This window comes from Nematolebias whitei, chromosome 6, assembly GCF_014905685.2.
Source record: "Nematolebias whitei isolate Nwh7 chromosome 6, NemWhi1, whole genome shotgun sequence".
In the NCBI taxonomy this organism is placed as follows: Eukaryota; Metazoa; Chordata; class Actinopteri; order Cyprinodontiformes; family Rivulidae; genus Nematolebias; species Nematolebias whitei.
This window is the reverse complement of record NC_056503.1, coordinates 42,360,902-42,379,359: the sequence shown is the minus strand read 5'-3', so window position 1 is coordinate 42,379,359 and position 18,458 is coordinate 42,360,902. Positions and strand designations below refer to the sequence as shown.

The 18,458-nt window shown below is 37.6% G+C and overlaps 1 protein-coding gene across 1 annotated transcript in view; it reads right to left on the bottom strand.

The window, feature by feature from the left end:
* The window catches only part of tenm4 (teneurin transmembrane protein 4), a 209,579-nt gene that overhangs the window by 26,637 nt on the left and 164,484 nt on the right, over nt 1-18,458 (bottom strand). Inside the window, exons 22-26 of the mRNA XM_037677631.1 lie at nt 17,380-17,629; nt 16,952-16,972; nt 11,213-11,445; nt 8,248-8,402; nt 1,129-2,006 (exon numbers count right to left, since the gene is read on the bottom strand). Coding sequence (XP_037533559.1) covers nt 1,129-2,006; nt 8,248-8,402; nt 11,213-11,445; nt 16,952-16,972; nt 17,380-17,629 — 1,537 coding nt within the window. The remainder of the gene's footprint in view (nt 1-1,128; nt 2,007-8,247; nt 8,403-11,212; nt 11,446-16,951; nt 16,973-17,379; nt 17,630-18,458) is intronic.

The window sequence follows — 18,458 nt, the reverse complement described above, 5'->3', positions numbered from 1 at the left end:
AAACCTAATAACAGGAGCTACTTTAACGATAGATAAAGAAAAAAAAAGTCAAAAATTCCACTCAATGATCATTTTGGCCAAAGCTAATTAAAAATTCCTCTTTATGGCTGCATTACTCTTTTCTCTTTTCAATGGAGGCACAAAACAAACAAACAAAGGTGCACTTTAAACGAACCACCTGATGACGTGTATGACTTGTATTCTTACAGTGAGGTGTAACAGATGTATCACCAGAAAATCTGCTTAATCACACCTTTTCAAACGACATCCAGTTCACATAGTTTCCCTGGTACGTGAAATTAGAAGAAGGGACGGACTGCTCAACACAAGTCACATGAGCATGAAATCCAACACTCATACGCTGACGAGTGTGGGAGTGCTTTCAATTGTTCCCTCTCAATGTGTGGTTCGCCTCAGTCAATTACTACCTCTGGCTATTCTATTATGCTTGTATTAATGCGCCTACGCAGCCCTATGGGTAAAAATCTTCTTTCCAGTAGATATATCTTGTTTTTTCACCCAACAACTCCAGACAATTGAGGGTCTGCAGTCTGTTACTGAAAGCAAGGGTACAGATGAGTAACATATCACCCAGTAATCCTATTTAGTATGATAACAGCAAATAGGATTACACAGATACTTCCACAGGTCTTGTATTTTTACTGACTTGTCATTCAGCCATAAGAGGGAAACTCATATTCCAAAAAAACACATCTCTCTTTCACCAGATGCCCCACTCTGAACATTAACTCATTACATCATCTTAGCGTTATATGACACAACAAATGCAAAACTTTTACTTTAGATTGGAGGTTTTCAAACTTTTTAGCTTCTAACCCACAAATACTGGTCACAGATACATGTACATGAAACATCAGGAAATACAGAATAGCAGGGTAATTTATATTTAAGTATTTGATTTCCTTGATACTGCTCATATTTTATCAGGTAGAGAGTTTCTGTCATTGCACTCAATAAAAAAGCATAACAACATATCAACAGATTTAGCCTTAACTGTTTAACTGTTGAAACTTGGGGCAATAGAGCTGTCCGATCAACTGGCGGCCCTTCCTTTGTGTATACAGATTTAAATAAGAGGTTTAGCAAACATTTCTTTATATTACTTACTCAAAGAAAGTTGTCCATCCATTTTCATTTGTCTTCGAAGCAAGTAGTCCTGAACTTCCATGGTAGGTCATTACCGCAAGTTCTTGACCCTGGGCAGCAACAGTTTTAAGGGCGTTGTTGGTACCAATGGTGAACCAAAAGGTCTGTCCATCAGGGACCATCAGCCACAGAGGCATTCCAGTGGTGTCTCGTCGAATGAGCACAGTGTTTTTGTTCTTATCGGTGATACTGCTTAAATCTCCTGCTCCAGAGTATGTCAAATTATAGAGGTGGTCTCCTGTAGTCAGACTCTGCGTAAAAATATGGCTACCATTGGAGTCAAATAGATAGAGTTCATCATTAATGGGAGATGATACCTCATACATGCTGAGGGGATTTAGAAAAGGTTTGTTTTTCCGCACGTATCGGATACGAATGTTCCCAAGATCTGCAATGTAAAGGTCTCCATCTGGGCATACTGCTAGGGATGAAGGTGCATTGAGTTTGGCATCCTTGGCATAGCCTCCATCACCCGAGTAACAGTCACAGTTGGCGTCATTCTTGCAGTCACACCCACTTGGTGCCCCTGCAACCAGGGAAATCTCTCCATTGGTGGACACCTGTCGCACTCTGTTGATCTTCTTTTCATCTGACTCCGCAATGTACAAAACACCACTGTGAGAAACAGCCAGGGCGTTCGCCGACTCCAGGGTTGCATGGATGGCCACTTTACTCATGAGAAAATGGTCTATACCAGGCACTTGGCAGTGCATGGGGCGGCCTGCCACAATGCGGACTTGATGGTTCTCTGAGATCTGGAGCACAACATTGTTGTCCAGGACGAACAACGAGTTGTCCATTGGACTTACTGCCAGGTCTGTGGGCCACTCAAGGCGAACCTAAAAGGAAATAGAAAAAAGGATCAGTTTCAATCACAGAATGATGGTGATTGGCTGGATGGATAGAAGAAGATAGTACAATAGCTAATAAGACCAGCATGACAAAATATTTTATTTAATAAAATTAACTGAAAAAAATATGTAGCTGATTACTTGTATATGAACGGCTGACATGTTGGAAAAAAAGGACATCATTAACTTTTACAAAGTATCTTTTTTTTTTCCTGTGCTTTTGTAATGTGATTGCATGAGTCCTTGAGAATAGATGAGGTCACTCAGACAAACAAATAGTTCCTGGCTATCTACAGTAAATTACAACTTATTGTTTCGCAGACAATAAATCAGGCTTTAACAAATTGAAATGATTGGATCAATCCCATTTACTGGTGTCCTTCTCCCTTATTATCCCACAGGGATCTCCTAGAACCGCACTATAAAGTGTCATATTTCAATGGATGACGTGGAGCTCCAACAAAGATTGTTGATTGAAATCTAATCTCAGTAAAACGTAATCAGTAAAAATACTCCTCCAACTGTATACAAAACCACAGCGAATTCATAATGAACTGAAAACATATATTTATAATTAAACTGAAATGAGAAAAATTGATTTATTGCATTTATATGTTCTGTTACTCTACAAGGACACAGAACAATGCACCCTGGTCCATTAGTTACCAAATAGTTTGTTGCTAAAAGCTAACAGCTTTCAGAATCAGCCAAATAGCAACCTTTTCAAATTTATTGTCTGCACATGTTTAATTTCCCAATTTATAAGAGAAGGATAGCATTTCCATCCTTTAAAAATGGAGTGGGAATTTGCTACGAGTAAATAGAAAACCAAATTCAAGCATCACACTGTTCATATCCCAAAAACCTTCTATCATCCTCCACAAAACTGAGGTTTATATAATAAGATCCATCTTCTGGCCAGAGCTAACAAACAGGTGACTGGCAGTGGATACATGTCGGCTTTCAGTGAGCGGAAAATGCATTTACTTGGGTAATGAAGGGGAGACTTTCAATTTCTTAAAACCTATTTCTTGTCAACACTGGTGGTTAAATATTTCATGAGCCCAAGTGTGGAGTGACTCAGGGGAGCTGCCTGTAAGGAGGTTTTCACGCCACTTTGACTGATGAGGGGATATTTCCTGAGCTGCTGTCCCACAAGCTGTAACACGATCATACCCTCCACTTTATACAGTGGGGCAGCTGTCAGTACTGTAGTGCCTCCCAGATATGGCTGCCACCGACACAAAACCCCCAAAACACGCTCGTCAGCTGAGACTGTATATCATGGATTAGCACCAACAGCTAGTTTTAAATATATCTGCGCTTACATTAGGACTATGATGTCTTTTTTTTCCCTAGCAATCTCTTCTCTCTTTGCTCAAACCCGCATGATGTCCGTCTGAAGGAGTAAGAGGTTACTATTTGAAGTTCTTCTCAAATATGAATTGAAAGTCACAGTCAGAGTCTTAAAAAAGTTCTCTGAAGCCGTTAACAGCCCTGAAATATGTTCAGCTGATCTGCTTTTAAGACGTGGTTTTCCTCAACGTCAGTTTGATCTCAGCAGGGTGTGCAAATGGGATATTCAGGAATGGAATCGGAAATGATGCAGATTGAAAAGGCAAAGCAATAAAGACCCAAGTGCATTGTGTAAACAAATAAACATTCTTGAACGAGCTCAAATCTTTTTGGAAGAGAGCCAAAAAAAAAAAAAAAAAAGCTACAGCAAGATTAGAAGATGGTGCATTAAGTTACTTATAAGTCCTGTTTTCTTTTTTTGTGCATAATTTATATGCCCTGCGACTTATAGGCCAAAGCGAGGTATTTATGGATTTTTTTTCCCCATATTTATAAACCAATTTTTGGCTGAGATATGACTGTTTTCATTCATTCTGCCTGAAAAAAAAGGAACCATAGCACTTTCAGCCACTATATGGCAGAAGAGTAGTAGTAGTAGCACTATGGAATGTCGTTGTATCATGTAATAGGTACACGTGGCTATAATTACAAATTCAAAAAAGTTCAAGACAAAAATAACTGGACCATTTATTATACTTTATTGTTTTTGTCTTGAACTCTTTTGAATTTACCATGTCCTGTATGACTGAGAATCTTCACCAGCTATTAATGACACAATCAGCTTGCCACAGTCCTCCCACTTTCGTTCTGCTTGCTGCTTGGAGCAAGTCAAACTATTAACAAGTGTTAATCTTGTTCAATTCTTGTTAAAAGTCCGCCCGTGTACGCTCCCGCGGCCGCCATTTGGCTACCCACCAATTTTTGGCACAACATCGGCCCACATTTCCAGGTTGTCAGCGGTGATGCGTAAAAAATGCGACGCATCAGCTGTGACGCATAATAGATGCAACGTATATGGTGAAGTGACATATTTATGGCTTTTTCCACTTTTTTAGACATATTTGGACTGATGCGACATGTACAGCAGAAATTATGGTAAGAGTGAGTTTTGCAGCTGCTTGATCAGCACAGTGAGATAACAACAATCTTATCAGAGATGTAATAAATCTGACACTATTCCTTGTTTAAATCAGGTGTGGTACAGCAAAAGTAATGACCACTGTCATGAGCCTTCTCCAGAGAAACTATTTCCAAGCGAGGGGTTGGGGAGTGTTTGAAGTAGGAGGCTATGTGCTTTGGATGAATTTTTAATGGATGCTTTTTACTGTCTGAGTGTCTCTGGCAATGCTTGTGTGATTTGTCATCATTGTGGAGCTCCAGTTAGCCTGCCTGCACCCTCGCGGCTGCAGACCTGGGATGGTGAACATCTATAGGCGCTTGTGTGTGGGAAGGTAGGGGAGCAGCAAGCAGGGGTCGTGATGGGCATGGAGTTCCCCTGGGTGCTGAAAACGGGCAGCTGGAAGCTTTGCTTTCTTCACAGAATACATAAATTTTTATAAACAGACAAAAACAACAACAACAACAAAAAAATCCATTCACTCTAGTTTCATCTGAGACACCACAGGTCCTGTTTGCTGGTTCTACTTGAAAACATACAAAGAAAGTCAGCTAGGTTCCCCAGCCAGCACCGAGTTTAATTTAATGCCTGTATCGACTTTTTATGTTTAACCTGGTTATATTTTACACTTTATAAATTGTCAAGCACACTGGTGTTTGTTTCAGAGGTTATGAGTTTCTACATCTTTATGAGATCATTATGACCATGATTCACAAGAGAAAAGGTCTGACACCCCCACAGCTGGCTGAAATAGGTTTTAAAAAGATTAGCACAGAATTAAGAGTTTATCAGAATGTGATCCCAGGATACTGTATATTTTATTAATCTATGCATTTACATTTTAGTCACACTGACTGCTTTATCACAACAAAATATTATTAAAGAACTTGCTTTGGGGACTTCTAGTTTTATCGCCTGCTGCCGAAGGTGGAGTGATAATGTTTGGACGCTTGTGCATATGAGTTTGTTTGTCTCTACCATTAAGGAAATACCTGAGATCCTGAAAAAAATTTGGTTTGACCTGCCATTGACTATCGTTTGAGAGAATCTGAATCAAGTTGGCCGCCACAGCAAAGCAGTAATAATTTGCTGATTTGACATATATGGATTGCTTCAGGGCCTGGTAGGCCTATAAATCTTTTTTCTGTCATAAAAAATGTTTTAAAAGATAAAAAAATCTATTCCAAATGAACCTGAGCTAACTGCATCATCACTTACCAATCAAGCCAAGTTTCTTACTACATCACATTTGAAATACAAACCTTGTTAACCATAATGCTCAAAAGTTAAAATAGACTTATAATCTTGGGCCTCTAATGAAAACATGAGAATAGTTTGAACACTGAAAGTCAGATCCCAAAAGTATGTGAGAATATAATAATAATTATTATTATTTTATTTTATTATTCTGCAATGGAGTTAAACTCAAAGCAGTCTGCTCCTCAGATAAATAATGTTAAATTATTATTTTTAAATATGAATGTTTCTGTTAACTTATTTTATATATTAATATTTCTGTTCAGTGCCCTGAGATGACTTCTGTGGTGAATTGGCACTATAGACATAAATAAATAACAATAATAAATAATAATAAAGGAACTATAAGTGTCTAACTGTCACTCTGATTAGTTGGTGAACATTAAAGCTTTGATAAAGTTTCCCCATTTTCCACTAAAACAAAAAAGTGACTGCCTGAGCAGCAAAAAAACAAAACAAGAGTTCACAAGAGATGGAAGTATCCTACTGATATCAAGATATCAATCAATACTAACATTTTGTACCCAATTAGAAACTCATTAGCAATAATTAATAAATCGTTGCCCGCGGTGCCGTATTTGTCTCCTGCAGCTGAGTCACAACTTCACTGAGCTGCTGCCGACACAACTGTTTATCCCCAACATCAAGCTAACTTAGCATTTTATCAATTTATAGTCTTTCTCTGGGCTCCATACTGCATACTGGGACCATTTTCAACCAGTAAATTGCATCTAAACCGTACAACTTGGAGCTTTGTTCCCTCTGTTTTCAGTCATTGTAAATAATTATATTAGTAAACACCAGGAGGGAGCGATAATCTGTGTCAGCGTGTGTCCTGCACGAGATAACAAAGAGCTCCTGCATGTTTACAGCAGTAGAACGGTCCACATAAGAATGCCAGATGTCCTGTGGCGTTTCAGAAAGCAGCTCCACACGTTATGTTGCTTCCTTTGAACTCCTGGTGAATTTCTTGAAAGAAATGAGCAGACTCTCCTATAGAGAATGTTACATTGAATCAGCAGGTGATATTAAAGAGGCAAGGATTCATTCGCGTGGACACAAAGCACCATGAGACAACTGTGACGTTTAAATATGAAACAGCTGTAAAGCACATCAGCACGACTCAAAAATACCCTAAAAAAGTTGCAATGATGAACTGTGAAGCGTCTATCAATGGTTGTTTAAAGGCAGGAATCACTCAATCTGCCAAAAAGACTGAAATTATGATGAAAAGAAATATTATAAGGTAAGATTTTATTTAATTTAACTGTCACAGTTTTGGTGGTGGGACCAATGAACAAGGCAAAGGCTTACATGGCAGCAAGACCTGCAATTTAACAAAATTCAAGGAAACGCAGACATGGCATGCGGTAAGTACCGTACTTTTCACCCTATGTCACACAAGTTTTTTGCATAATTTGCATACCCTGCGACTTATACGCTGAAGCGATGTATTTATGGATTTTTTCCCCCATATTTATAAACCAATGTTTGGCTGAGATATGACCGTTTTCATTCATTATGTGTAATTATTTCTATCCTTGACATGTGTGTATTGTCTTTCTTCCAATAGGGGGTACACCTGCACCTACACCTGGACCTGCCATTTTGGTTTTGTTAAGTTCTCCTTCCTGTCCTTTCAAACCGCAGCCGGTCTAAGCAGATGTCCGCTTGTCCTGAGCCTGGTTCTGCTGGAGGTTTCTTCCTGTTAAAAAGGAGTTTTTCCTTTCCACTGTTGCCTTTGTTCTTGCTCAGGATGGGCGACTGCGACGAAGTGAAGATTCGACACAATCTGCTGCTTCCTTAAATACACAACTTTTAATAATAGTTTTTATTATGTATGTGAATGCTTTTGTACAGTGCCCTGAGATGACTTCTGTTGTGACTTGGCGCTACATAAATAAACTGAATAGAATTGAAATATGCTTTAGGTGCTCAATATTAGTTTTCTTATGACATGTTTTAGCTTTTAGCTGACATTTTGCTCATTTAGCGTCTGTTCTTCATGTTTTGACTTTAAATATCCAGTTTTAGCTTCTTAACTTCGGAACTTGCCACCCCTCAAAAAAGTTTTTATGTTTTGGTCTTTTTGTAAAAAACTAAACAAAGCACAATTTATTTTTTATCATAAAGTATAACTTTGCTGTTCCATTTTTATTTAATCTAAAAGCACAATTTGATCACGCACACAAATAATGTATCAATTAGTGAAGAAGTCAAGATGACACAAATATAAAAAATAGTCTGCTAAGACTATTTCTGTAACAATCCTAAATTTAGTACTGTTACTCCTAAAGATTTCATGTAGACGCACAGGAGCTGTCTTTAACAATAAAAGCTAGTCTAAAGCATATTATAAAAACTCTTTATGCTTTTAAAGTCATGTTCTCTTCAAAGTTTCAAAAATGGTCCTGTGCATTGCGTATTTACTTCATATACTGAGTTTAAACATATAGTATCTTGAGTGAAAGAGAAAAACTCAGACGGCAGAGGTCATACCTGGGAGATGTCCATCACAGCATCACAGCTAAGAGGTCGAGCAGAGGTTAAGTCGTTGAAGCCCAAAAGAGTAGAGATGATACCATTCTGATCAATCCTGCGAATCATGGTCCCATCCACGAAGAACAGGACACCATACTTATCCACTGTAATGCCTGCAGATAAAAGTCATTGCATGAGCATGAGAGAAAATGTCCATCAGTTTCATCTCGTTTATCTGTACCTATTGTGAGGATCGAGATCTACTTAATGACAATTAGGGACTATCAACTGGGATGAAATAAAATACTCATCATGCCAAGGACAAGTAATGCAGAAATTGATTTTTTCATCAGAGACAGAGAACAATAGGAGCATCAAAACAGATGAAAATGACTATAAGTACTGGTATTGATCAAATTACAGCTAAAACCTCAGCAGTAAAGTTTCTTATTGTCTTGCTTTTGCTCCCTCAGATATTAATGATGAGGATTTCAGATGCACATCTTTGTTCTTTTCTTTTACTTTGAACAAACCGTATTTAGATACTTGAAGGCAGCGAGTTAGAACTGGTTACAGCAAACGGCTCGGTTTCTGAGAAAACCTGAACCAAACATGATCATTTCATGGGTGCAGTTTAATTTTAGTATATATGACTCATGACACAATCTGTGGAGGACATAAAGTAAGCATGGGATCTAATGACTAATACATCATTCCAGGATGAAAGCAAGCAGAACAAGAAGATCCCAGGAAATGTACAGCTACGCTACAGAAAACACCTTTTAGTTCAAAAATACATAATTTATGATTACCCACTGTTGAAAGTGCAAGATATGTGTCTGCATGTACATTTGTCTGTAACTTTAGCCAAATCACTCATGAATTACTGGATTTTATTGAAGCTCTCTAAAGGTAATCATTTGATTTATGTTTACAACTGGTTAACTTTTGGAGTCGACCCAATTAGTTATGTCACTTCAGAAAACACAGAACTGGCTTTAACTCAGTCAGTTTTAAGGAATTTAAAGTACAACGTAGTGTGTTAGTAGCTGGGATTGATACCCACCCTATACTCCCAGAACTGACTGATTGTGTGAGATCTGTTTAAAAGATTTTGCCATTTAGTTTTGCAGTCAACAGTCTGTCTGTTAGCCAAATATATCACAAACCACTAGATGAATTTAATACACATTTAAGAAAGCAATCATTGGATATCCATCTACAGCTACCATATATTTTGCTGTATAAGTCGTAGTTTTTTGCATAAATTAGCATGCCTGCAACTTATGCAGCGAAGCAACATATTTATGTTCCCCCCATATTTAAAACTTAGTTTTTGGCTGAGATCTGATGATCTCGTTCATTCAGACATGGAAAATATTGAACACTACCATTTTCAGCCACTAGAGGGCTCTCGACTAATATGGCAAGCCAAGTGTCTCATTAAAAGGTAAAAGTGGCTATTAACGAGACACTAGGTTTGCCATACCAAGCCACTTTCGTCTCGCTCCGGAACTCCTGGAGCAAACGTCAAATCAGCTGCATTTTGCTGCGCCACCCAGGTGAAATGCAGCTGATTTGATCATTAAAGTCCTTTTATTAAGGAAAAGTTAAACTGAGAGACACCTTTACTAAAATGTCAAGCAAACAAATAATTGTTTTAAGGTGGCTATCTTGTTAAATTTCGAAGAAATGTACAGCGAGTCCTCCCTCTGTGCCCTCCCGCTTCTGCAAATCGGCTTTTGAAATGCGGTTGATTTGACCAATAAAGTGCATTTATTAAGGAAAAGTTCAACTGAGACATACCTTTACTATAATTTCGAGCAAACAAATAATTGTTTTAAGGTGGTTATTTTGTTAAATTCTTGTTAAAGTCCTCCCGCAGCCGCCAATGGCAGCAATTCGACTTTTTGGCACAACACCGGCCCATGTTTCCAGGTGGTCAGCGGTGACGCGAACGGCGTATTTGTGTTTTTCCCCCCACTTTTCTAGACATATTTGGACTGATGCAACTTATACAGCAGTGCGACCAATACGGCGGCAAGTACGGTAATTAACTTTTGGAATTAACCCAATTTAAAACTGATGCCATAACCGCTGATCTTAGAAAACACAAAAATGGCTATGCCTCTGTCAGTTTTACATATTCATCTGAAATTTGTATGGTTGATAGCTGAAAATAACTCACAACACATATACTAAGCACAATGCATGGCACATTTTTGCCTAAAACTTTAGCATTAACTGTTGGAATAAACCTTGTTTGTCTGTTAGCAAAATATGTCATGATACAGTTGACAATTTTTATGTGACTCTTAGAAAGTAATTATTAAAGTAGATCTATACCTGATTACCTTTTGGAGTGAACCAAGTTCAAGGTAACTGCCACAGTTATGGTATTTAACATTAACCATGACAAAATGCTATAATGCAGTTAAATACAGAGCGAATGGATTAAAGTTTTATATGCATATTTTCATTTTTCCTCTAGAATTGTCCTTATATTGTTTTGTTTGATCAAAAATAAAACAAAACTGATCCAAAATCCTGCCTTCTGAATTCCAACCAGCTTTCTTTTATTTAAATTCAATGAGGTCGGAAAGTTTTCGCTAGCAAACATCCAGAATGTACTGTATATTTAAAAAAATATATTGTGACAGTCATTCTGTTTTTTTTTTTTGTTTTTTTTTCACCCACCATATCATTTCAGGGTGTACCTCTCTGTGGGCTGGCAGCATAGAGAAATCACAGACAAGACTTTGGGAATTATGGTAAACCATAGAAAAGCTATACTGTGTAAAATGAGTTACCATAGATGCTGGAAAATCTGTGCCGCATTACCAGGAAAAAGTTGACAAATTAAAAACAATAACAACAACCCTACTATATTTAAGATATTTAATTCTGCTGAAATTTAGGAAGAGATTTGGGTCTAAGACCACCTGTTGGCCATCCCTGCCTTGAACCCAAAGCCATACCTTACCTCTGGGATTAGTAAGAGTGGCTTCAACTGCCTTTCCTCCATCGCCACAGCGAGCGTCGTCGTATGGGAGACACTGGTCACCAGTTCCTGCCACCAGCTCCAGATTTTTTGCCACATCCTTGACAACGTTCAGGGATTTCACCTTGAACACCTTCCTGCTGCTTGTGTCTGACAGGTACACGGCACTGTTCACCGAACTGGTGGCCAGGTAGTACTTATGAGCCGGGCTGTTGCTGAGTAAAAGAAAGGAGAGGAGGAAATGCAAGTCAGTACAGCTAGTAGGGCTGCAGCGCTTTCAACACTGGCTAATACAACTGGATTCAAAAGCCATTTAGAGACTGAACTGGGCACAATTAAAGTTTAAACACAGGATATGGAAAGAGAAAAATAGAATGAGATTAAACATGACAAAACATGACGTGATGGTGGAGCTTAGAGCCATCTACCGTACAACACAGTGGGCTCAATTAGAAATCCCTGTAGCCAAATGAGACAAAAAAGGCCACTTATCTAAAAATATGTCTGTAAGTCATTGTTTCTTTGAAATGACTGGAACCACGATAATACTGACTTAGAAAAACAAAGAGAGATCTGAGTTTTTGGGAGTACCCAGGTGCATTTGATGGAAATCCCAATTTTATCCCAATAGTTGATTATGTAATTTATGTGAGATCATTTGAAAATCAAAAAAATTGTAAAATTTCATCACCATGGTACCTGCTAGGAATACAAATTTAACTTTTTAAACTTGTTACTGTTTTCTATGTAAGGAAAAGCAGATACATTACTATAAAACCAGAAATCCATACATGTTTTGATTCCGTCAGGCGGATATCCTAACACAGGAAAATATCCAGTTTAATTCCAAACTAAAACACCAAAGTAATCCTTCACAGAAAAACGAGCGTTCCCAACCTGACAGACAGACAGCAGAAACAAACACATCTAATAAGGCTGATCCAACGATTGCCTAAAGTCTGTCTGTATGTTCAAGGCAAGATAGATATCAGAAAACAAAGAAAACAAAAGAGAGCAGTGGATGAGTCAACAGAAGTACAAAAGAAGTGACAGATAAGACTATTTGTTTGTTAAATCTACTGCAGCTTATGATAAACACGAGCGACTGAAAAATCAAAGGATGATATGTTCAAACTTCAACACATCTGTCTACACCACTGGATGTTCGGCTCTCCAGACACGACTGACGTTAGCATGAAAGTGGCTTTAAAGGCCGATATATGCTTTCATATAAATAAAACAAATGTTTTGTTTTCTCTACCTAAATGATGCTATGAATGTTGAACAATTGTGTAAACGTTTTTTTTTTTCTTTTTCTTTTTGGAATCTATCGGTAATTATTTCAGCATACTTTGGGCTAGTTTAGGTTTAGCCGTACGACTGTGATTTTATTTTGTAACGCACTTTGTTTACAAACATTTCCTGATTGAAATACATTGAGATCTCTTCATTTATTTAAAAACACTTAAAAAATATCTTTGAACATTGCTTCAGCATCTATTTTGTCTTATTATGCTACTTTTAATTTTTAGTTAGCCTTTTGCTACTTTTAGCCTTTAGCTACTGTGCTACTTTTAGCTTTTAGATATCATTTTGATACTTTCACATTTAGATGGTATTTTACTACACTTAACTTTTAGCTCGCACTTGGCTGCTTTTAGCTATGAATTTTAAACTAGCCTTTTTGCAAATTTCAGCATCTACCTACCATTTTGCTACATTTAGCTTTTAACTAGCCTTTGAATGAAATAAACTGGATTTTTGCCATTTTTAGCTAGTTTTTGCAACTTTTAGCTAGAATTTTGCCGCTTTTAGTTAGTGCTGTACTGGAAGTAGCTTTTGGTTCTTGTAGCTTTAGCAACTTAGCTTCAGCACTCAATCACGTTCCGTATTCACAGAAAATGCTTTTTCTCCAGTGTTAAATACTTTATGCTTCTATCTTTTCTTGAATTTTGTCACTTTAAACTAAGCATGTTTGCCTGTGAGACTAGTAAAAAAAAGGGAAATGAACAACTATTTTAGTGATTATGCACACATTACACATGTCTGCAGTAATCAGGACAGAATATGGCACAGTTCTGCCAGATCCAATAAGCTTTATGGAAAAACCTGTCAGCAGGGCGTCATTCAAAATGGATTAAGACAGTGTTTCAACTCTAACCTTGAGGGTTCTTCTAAGGTCTTACGGTCAGAATTACAGAGCCAGCAGCCTGTTTTCGAACTACAAAAGAAAAAGCAAGTGGGTCTGCAGAGTTGTCATATCTTGAGTACATAATATTAAATGACAATTGACCTTCAGTGAATCAGTGGTGACAGGGCGCTGCAGCAAACCCCAGGCCATATGTCACAATCAGCCCACCGACTACGTTGACTGATGCGCTGCTTTACGGCACTTTCCAGGTACAATGAGCTGGCATGGAGAATATAGTTTTCTTACAGTACTGAAGGTCAGTAGTAAATCTCAATAAGTGGATTCAGATTTGCCTTCTATCTTCCATATGCAATCAGTTGATACCTTATCAGCTCCGGTTTGCATGTAAAATGGCGTTGGTCTGGCCCCCCGCCTAGTATTTGAAACTGTGGGGTGTTATTACCTGACCTTGAGCAATGGTTGCATATGCCATCTATATTCACTGACAACATCTAGTTTGTAGAAGATAATTGGATTTTGCTGCATGCTGTCGTGGAAATGGTTGCAGCGGATGGGGACATCCTTAGCAGGGGGTCAATGAGCATTGCAGTGAGATCACCCACCTCCCACTCCTATCGCTCCCTAACACATGAACAGGAGGCAGTCACCCATTTTAGACAGACACATGCTGCGTTTTCTTGGATGGATCTCCTTTTTAAAATGCAAATGTGTTTGAAGCACAGAGACTGATGGGACTGATTTCTCGTGTCTTTAGCTTTCAGCCAACATAGTTTATGGGTTTGAGATCAGTGGGCTGTTTTATACTAGCACTGTACATTTTCATAAAGGAATTTTAGACATAAAGACCAAAAACAAAGAAAAATACAGAGACAGAATAATAGAAAAGGGAGTTTATGAAAACTTTGCTGAAGTGGTCTTTGTTTTAGCATCACAAAGCTTTTCATCCTCAGTTTGACTATGTGTTCCTCAGCTTAAGTCAAGGCTGCTTAGACAGAAAACCAATCGATAGTCCTTCACCTGAAACATGGTATCTAAAGAGGACGCACTGAGATTTCCCTTGTTGCCTGCTGCCTTGGAAAATTAGATTCCAGTACTTTAAAGAACCGATAAAATCTGTATGTTGTAATTTTATTAAGCTCACTGAAAGAATTCTTAAGAGTTTTAACCAAGTTTAATTATACAGTTTGAGTGACTATATACCTGTAGGAGTGATGATCCCAATGTATTTTATTTGTGTATCCCAATGACTACTTAATTACTTTAGCAAAACTGTTAAAAAGCAGAGTGGAAACAAAGTAAATAAATTACATTTGCTCTCCTGAATTTTAGTTATGTTTGACTGTATCAAAATATCAGTTTCTCTACAATGGCTTCCTGACAAATTCAGAAGAGAATTCAAAATCTTACTTCTAACCTACAAAGCAATCAACAACCTAGCTCCATCTTACATTACACATCTTATTGTTCCCATGTTTTCCCAACAGAGCACTTGGCTCTCAGACTGCAGGCTTACTTGCGGTTCCTAGAGTTTCCAAGAGCAGAATGAGAGGAAGATCTTTCAGTTATCAGGCTCCTCTCTTGTGGAACCAACTTCCAGATCATGTCCGTGAGGCTGACACATTGTCCAGTTTTAAGACTGGGCTTAAGACTTTCCTTGTTGATAAATCCTATAGTTAGAGTTGGCTTTTTATGCTGCCATAGGCTTAGACTACTTGAAGACAAATTGACTGCATTTCTTAAAATTAAGTGTTAAAATTGAATAATTTTAATTTTATACTATTTCTATCTTAACATGTGATTCTTGAGCTGCCATTGTGTATCTATTCCTACCAAACCCAGATGGTTGAAGCAGATGTCCACATGTCCTGAGTCTGGTTCTGTTAAAGGTTTCTTCCTCATGAGGGAGTTTTTCCTCTCCACTGTCGCCTTCATGCTTGCTCAAGATGAGAGTTCTGTGATGGAGTTAAACTCAAAGCAGTCTGCTCCTCAGATAAATAGTTATTTACTTACTTTTTATGTTTATGAATGTTTCCGTTCAGTGCCCTGAGATGACTTCTGTTGTGACTTGATGCTATATAAATAAACTGAATTGAATTGAATATAAATACGTATATTTTAAAATGCTTAAAATCCTTTTATGTATACAATACAAAGCCATAAATCAAATCAAAATCCTAACTAAATCTGAACTTTTTTTTTTTTTTGTCAGATCAGTGGTTAACTTCTTAAATTAAAGATTTGTTAGTAAAATTTCAACTACAATGTGTACTTGTTGAACTACCGTGACAGCAAAATGAGAAGCTGTTTTAGGACAAGAAGTCCAACATTTTATTTTACATTTGTTACGTATTTCAGTGCCAGACTAGAGTTCAAACAACACGACAACAGTGGGTTTATCGGTTAAGCAGAAGTTTCACATTACTTGCATACAGTATGCTTGAATGCTGAGCTTTGTCTTTATGGTGCTCCACTGCCTTGCTGGAGCCCCAATATTTATTCTTGACAGATGTCTCACCCGGTCCTTCTGTTTCAGCCCCTCCATGTTTAGCAGCAGAATTCCTCTATTTTTGCCTTCAGATGTTTTTTTTACAAGATTCAACTCTTGTCCAATTCTGCCATATTTGATTACCTGCACAAACTATGGACAGCTTAATGTAGGTCACTCACACAACTCACGATTCTATGTGGTGGATTTGGCCAAGTCCTTAATTTTTATTTTGTGTTAACTCACATTTTAGTATTGCATATCAGTGTATTTAGAAAACTATTTGAGTAAATTGTTTCAAACTGCACCATTTGATATAGCTTAGTTTACAATGAGTACCTTTAACAAAATGGCTCATCTAAATATAAAAAAGCTTCATTAAATTGGGAGTTGGGGGGGCAAAATATTTTTAAGGAATGTAAGGATACCTTGTGCCGCAAGGATAAAACGCCATTAAGGGATTCAAATGAATCTGTCATGTAAACTAAATAAATAAATAAATAAACAAGTAAAGCCTGTCCCATATTTTGGTGAAATTAGCCTTCAGGATGTTCCCATCACTGCTGCAGATTCTACAGCTATGTGCTGAAAGAGTCTCTGTCTCACATTTATTTAAAACAGAACACACTTGCGTTTAAGATTACAAACTGATGGTTCGTGTGAAACGTGACATCCAGACATCATTGCAGGCCTCTCTTGTAAATGAGTCCTCGAGGCTCAATGAGACTAACCTGCATAAATAAAGGTTGAATGCATGAATGAGCTGCTGTTTTGATCAGTGCTTCAAAAGTGCAGTTATCCTTTTAAACTGTAGGTGTCCCCACTGAATGAAAACGTGTAGCAGGAATGGCACAAGAAGAAGAGTTGTTCACAGAAAGCACATTCTTAATGATTAAACCATTTCATTTCATCCAAGCGGGTTTTGAATTTTATGAAGATTCTGCACCGATTCTCTGCATATTAGCCTTTAGCAACAAACCTGTTTTTAGATTCTGCACGTCTTTTTTGTCCAGCGACACAATTTGTGGGCAGAGAAAAATATGTAGACTACAGATTACCTTCAACAATTATTTAATTGGCTTACCTATGCCTGAAGTCTTTATTTCTTTCAAAGTTTGTAAAAAAGCAGCAGAAATGAGGGAACAGAAAGGAGAACAAATGTTAGTTGTTAGTTGACAGAATTTCTAATGAAGTGAAAAGAATATTACAAACAAAAATCATGAAAAAAATACAGATCTACAAAATTATCTCTGTGAATTTCTAAACAAAGACATTATAGTAATCTTTTTTTTAAAGGAAGTCCTCCATTAAGAGGTTATCATGTCCTCCTCTGTCTCTAAGGACCAGACTCCAGCTGATTTAGGTGAATGAGAGAGAGGCAGCACCATCAATCCTCTGCCTTTAGGGCATTTCTGTCTGTCTCAATTGCCCTGGTGGTTTACAGCCTGTGTTTAAGCCCATTTGAGCTGCTCATGGTCCTCAGCGGATGTTAGTAGGCTACTCCTCTGTTACCTAAGCTCCAGGACACTGGTGACGTTCCCCGTGGTAAAAATCCTCCTCACGTAGTTGAAGTCGCCCACGTAAAGACTTCCATCAGAGCCACAAGCTAGGGCCACGGGGGCCATGAGCTTGTTGCCGTCAGCAAGGCCATTACAGCTGGGGCAGGAAATGCTGCGCCTGCGCCCGTTCCCCATCACACTGCCAATAACAGGGGGCTGCTGGGAGATGAAGACATTCTCACCATTGCCCATGTGAAGAATGCCTAACAAGAGACAAGACAACAAAAATACAAAGAAATGTTAAAAAACAGATTACACATGGTTCATGTATATATATATTTTTTGTACTAGAAGAACAAGGACAAAATGGTGTAGTCAACTACTAACTAAACATGGGATATAAAAATACTTCCAAGTTATAGCCGGCTAGCTCTTCTTTTAAAATATTGATATAAACATTCATGTATTTGCAGAACACTGTATGTATACTGTGGCGTGTGTGTGTGTGATATATATATATATATATATGTATCATTAAAACGAGTGAACCTACAATACTTGCAAGATAATTTCACAGGACAATTGAATCTCCAGCTCAATTTTTATTGAATGAGGGGTTAAATTTCCCTATTTGAAATGATGCATGCACAGCTTTGACATCTAACAAGAAGAACTTTAGCCATGTAATTTATAGCCACATATAAAATATTAAACATCTTATTGTTTTCAGTAACTAATGATTGCACTTTTAACCATCATTGCACAGTTACTGCATTTAAAATAATTTATTTAGGTTGACCTGTGCAAATTGCTTATACAAATAAATAAATCGGATCAAGGATTGACATTTATTTTGCTTATACCACATCATTTTATTTATTTAATTTTTTTATTTTTAGTTCACATGTGATAATTAACTTGACTTAAGATTGCGTAATTCAGGTGGACCTGTGATCGAGAACTCTTGGGCACAAGTTTTTGCAGTGATAAAATTATTGCAGTATATGAGCAGAATAATAATCACAAACATTTTGGGAAAACAAAGACTTAGAATAGCAATGTATCTCCAAAGCTTTGTGACTATGCACAGAG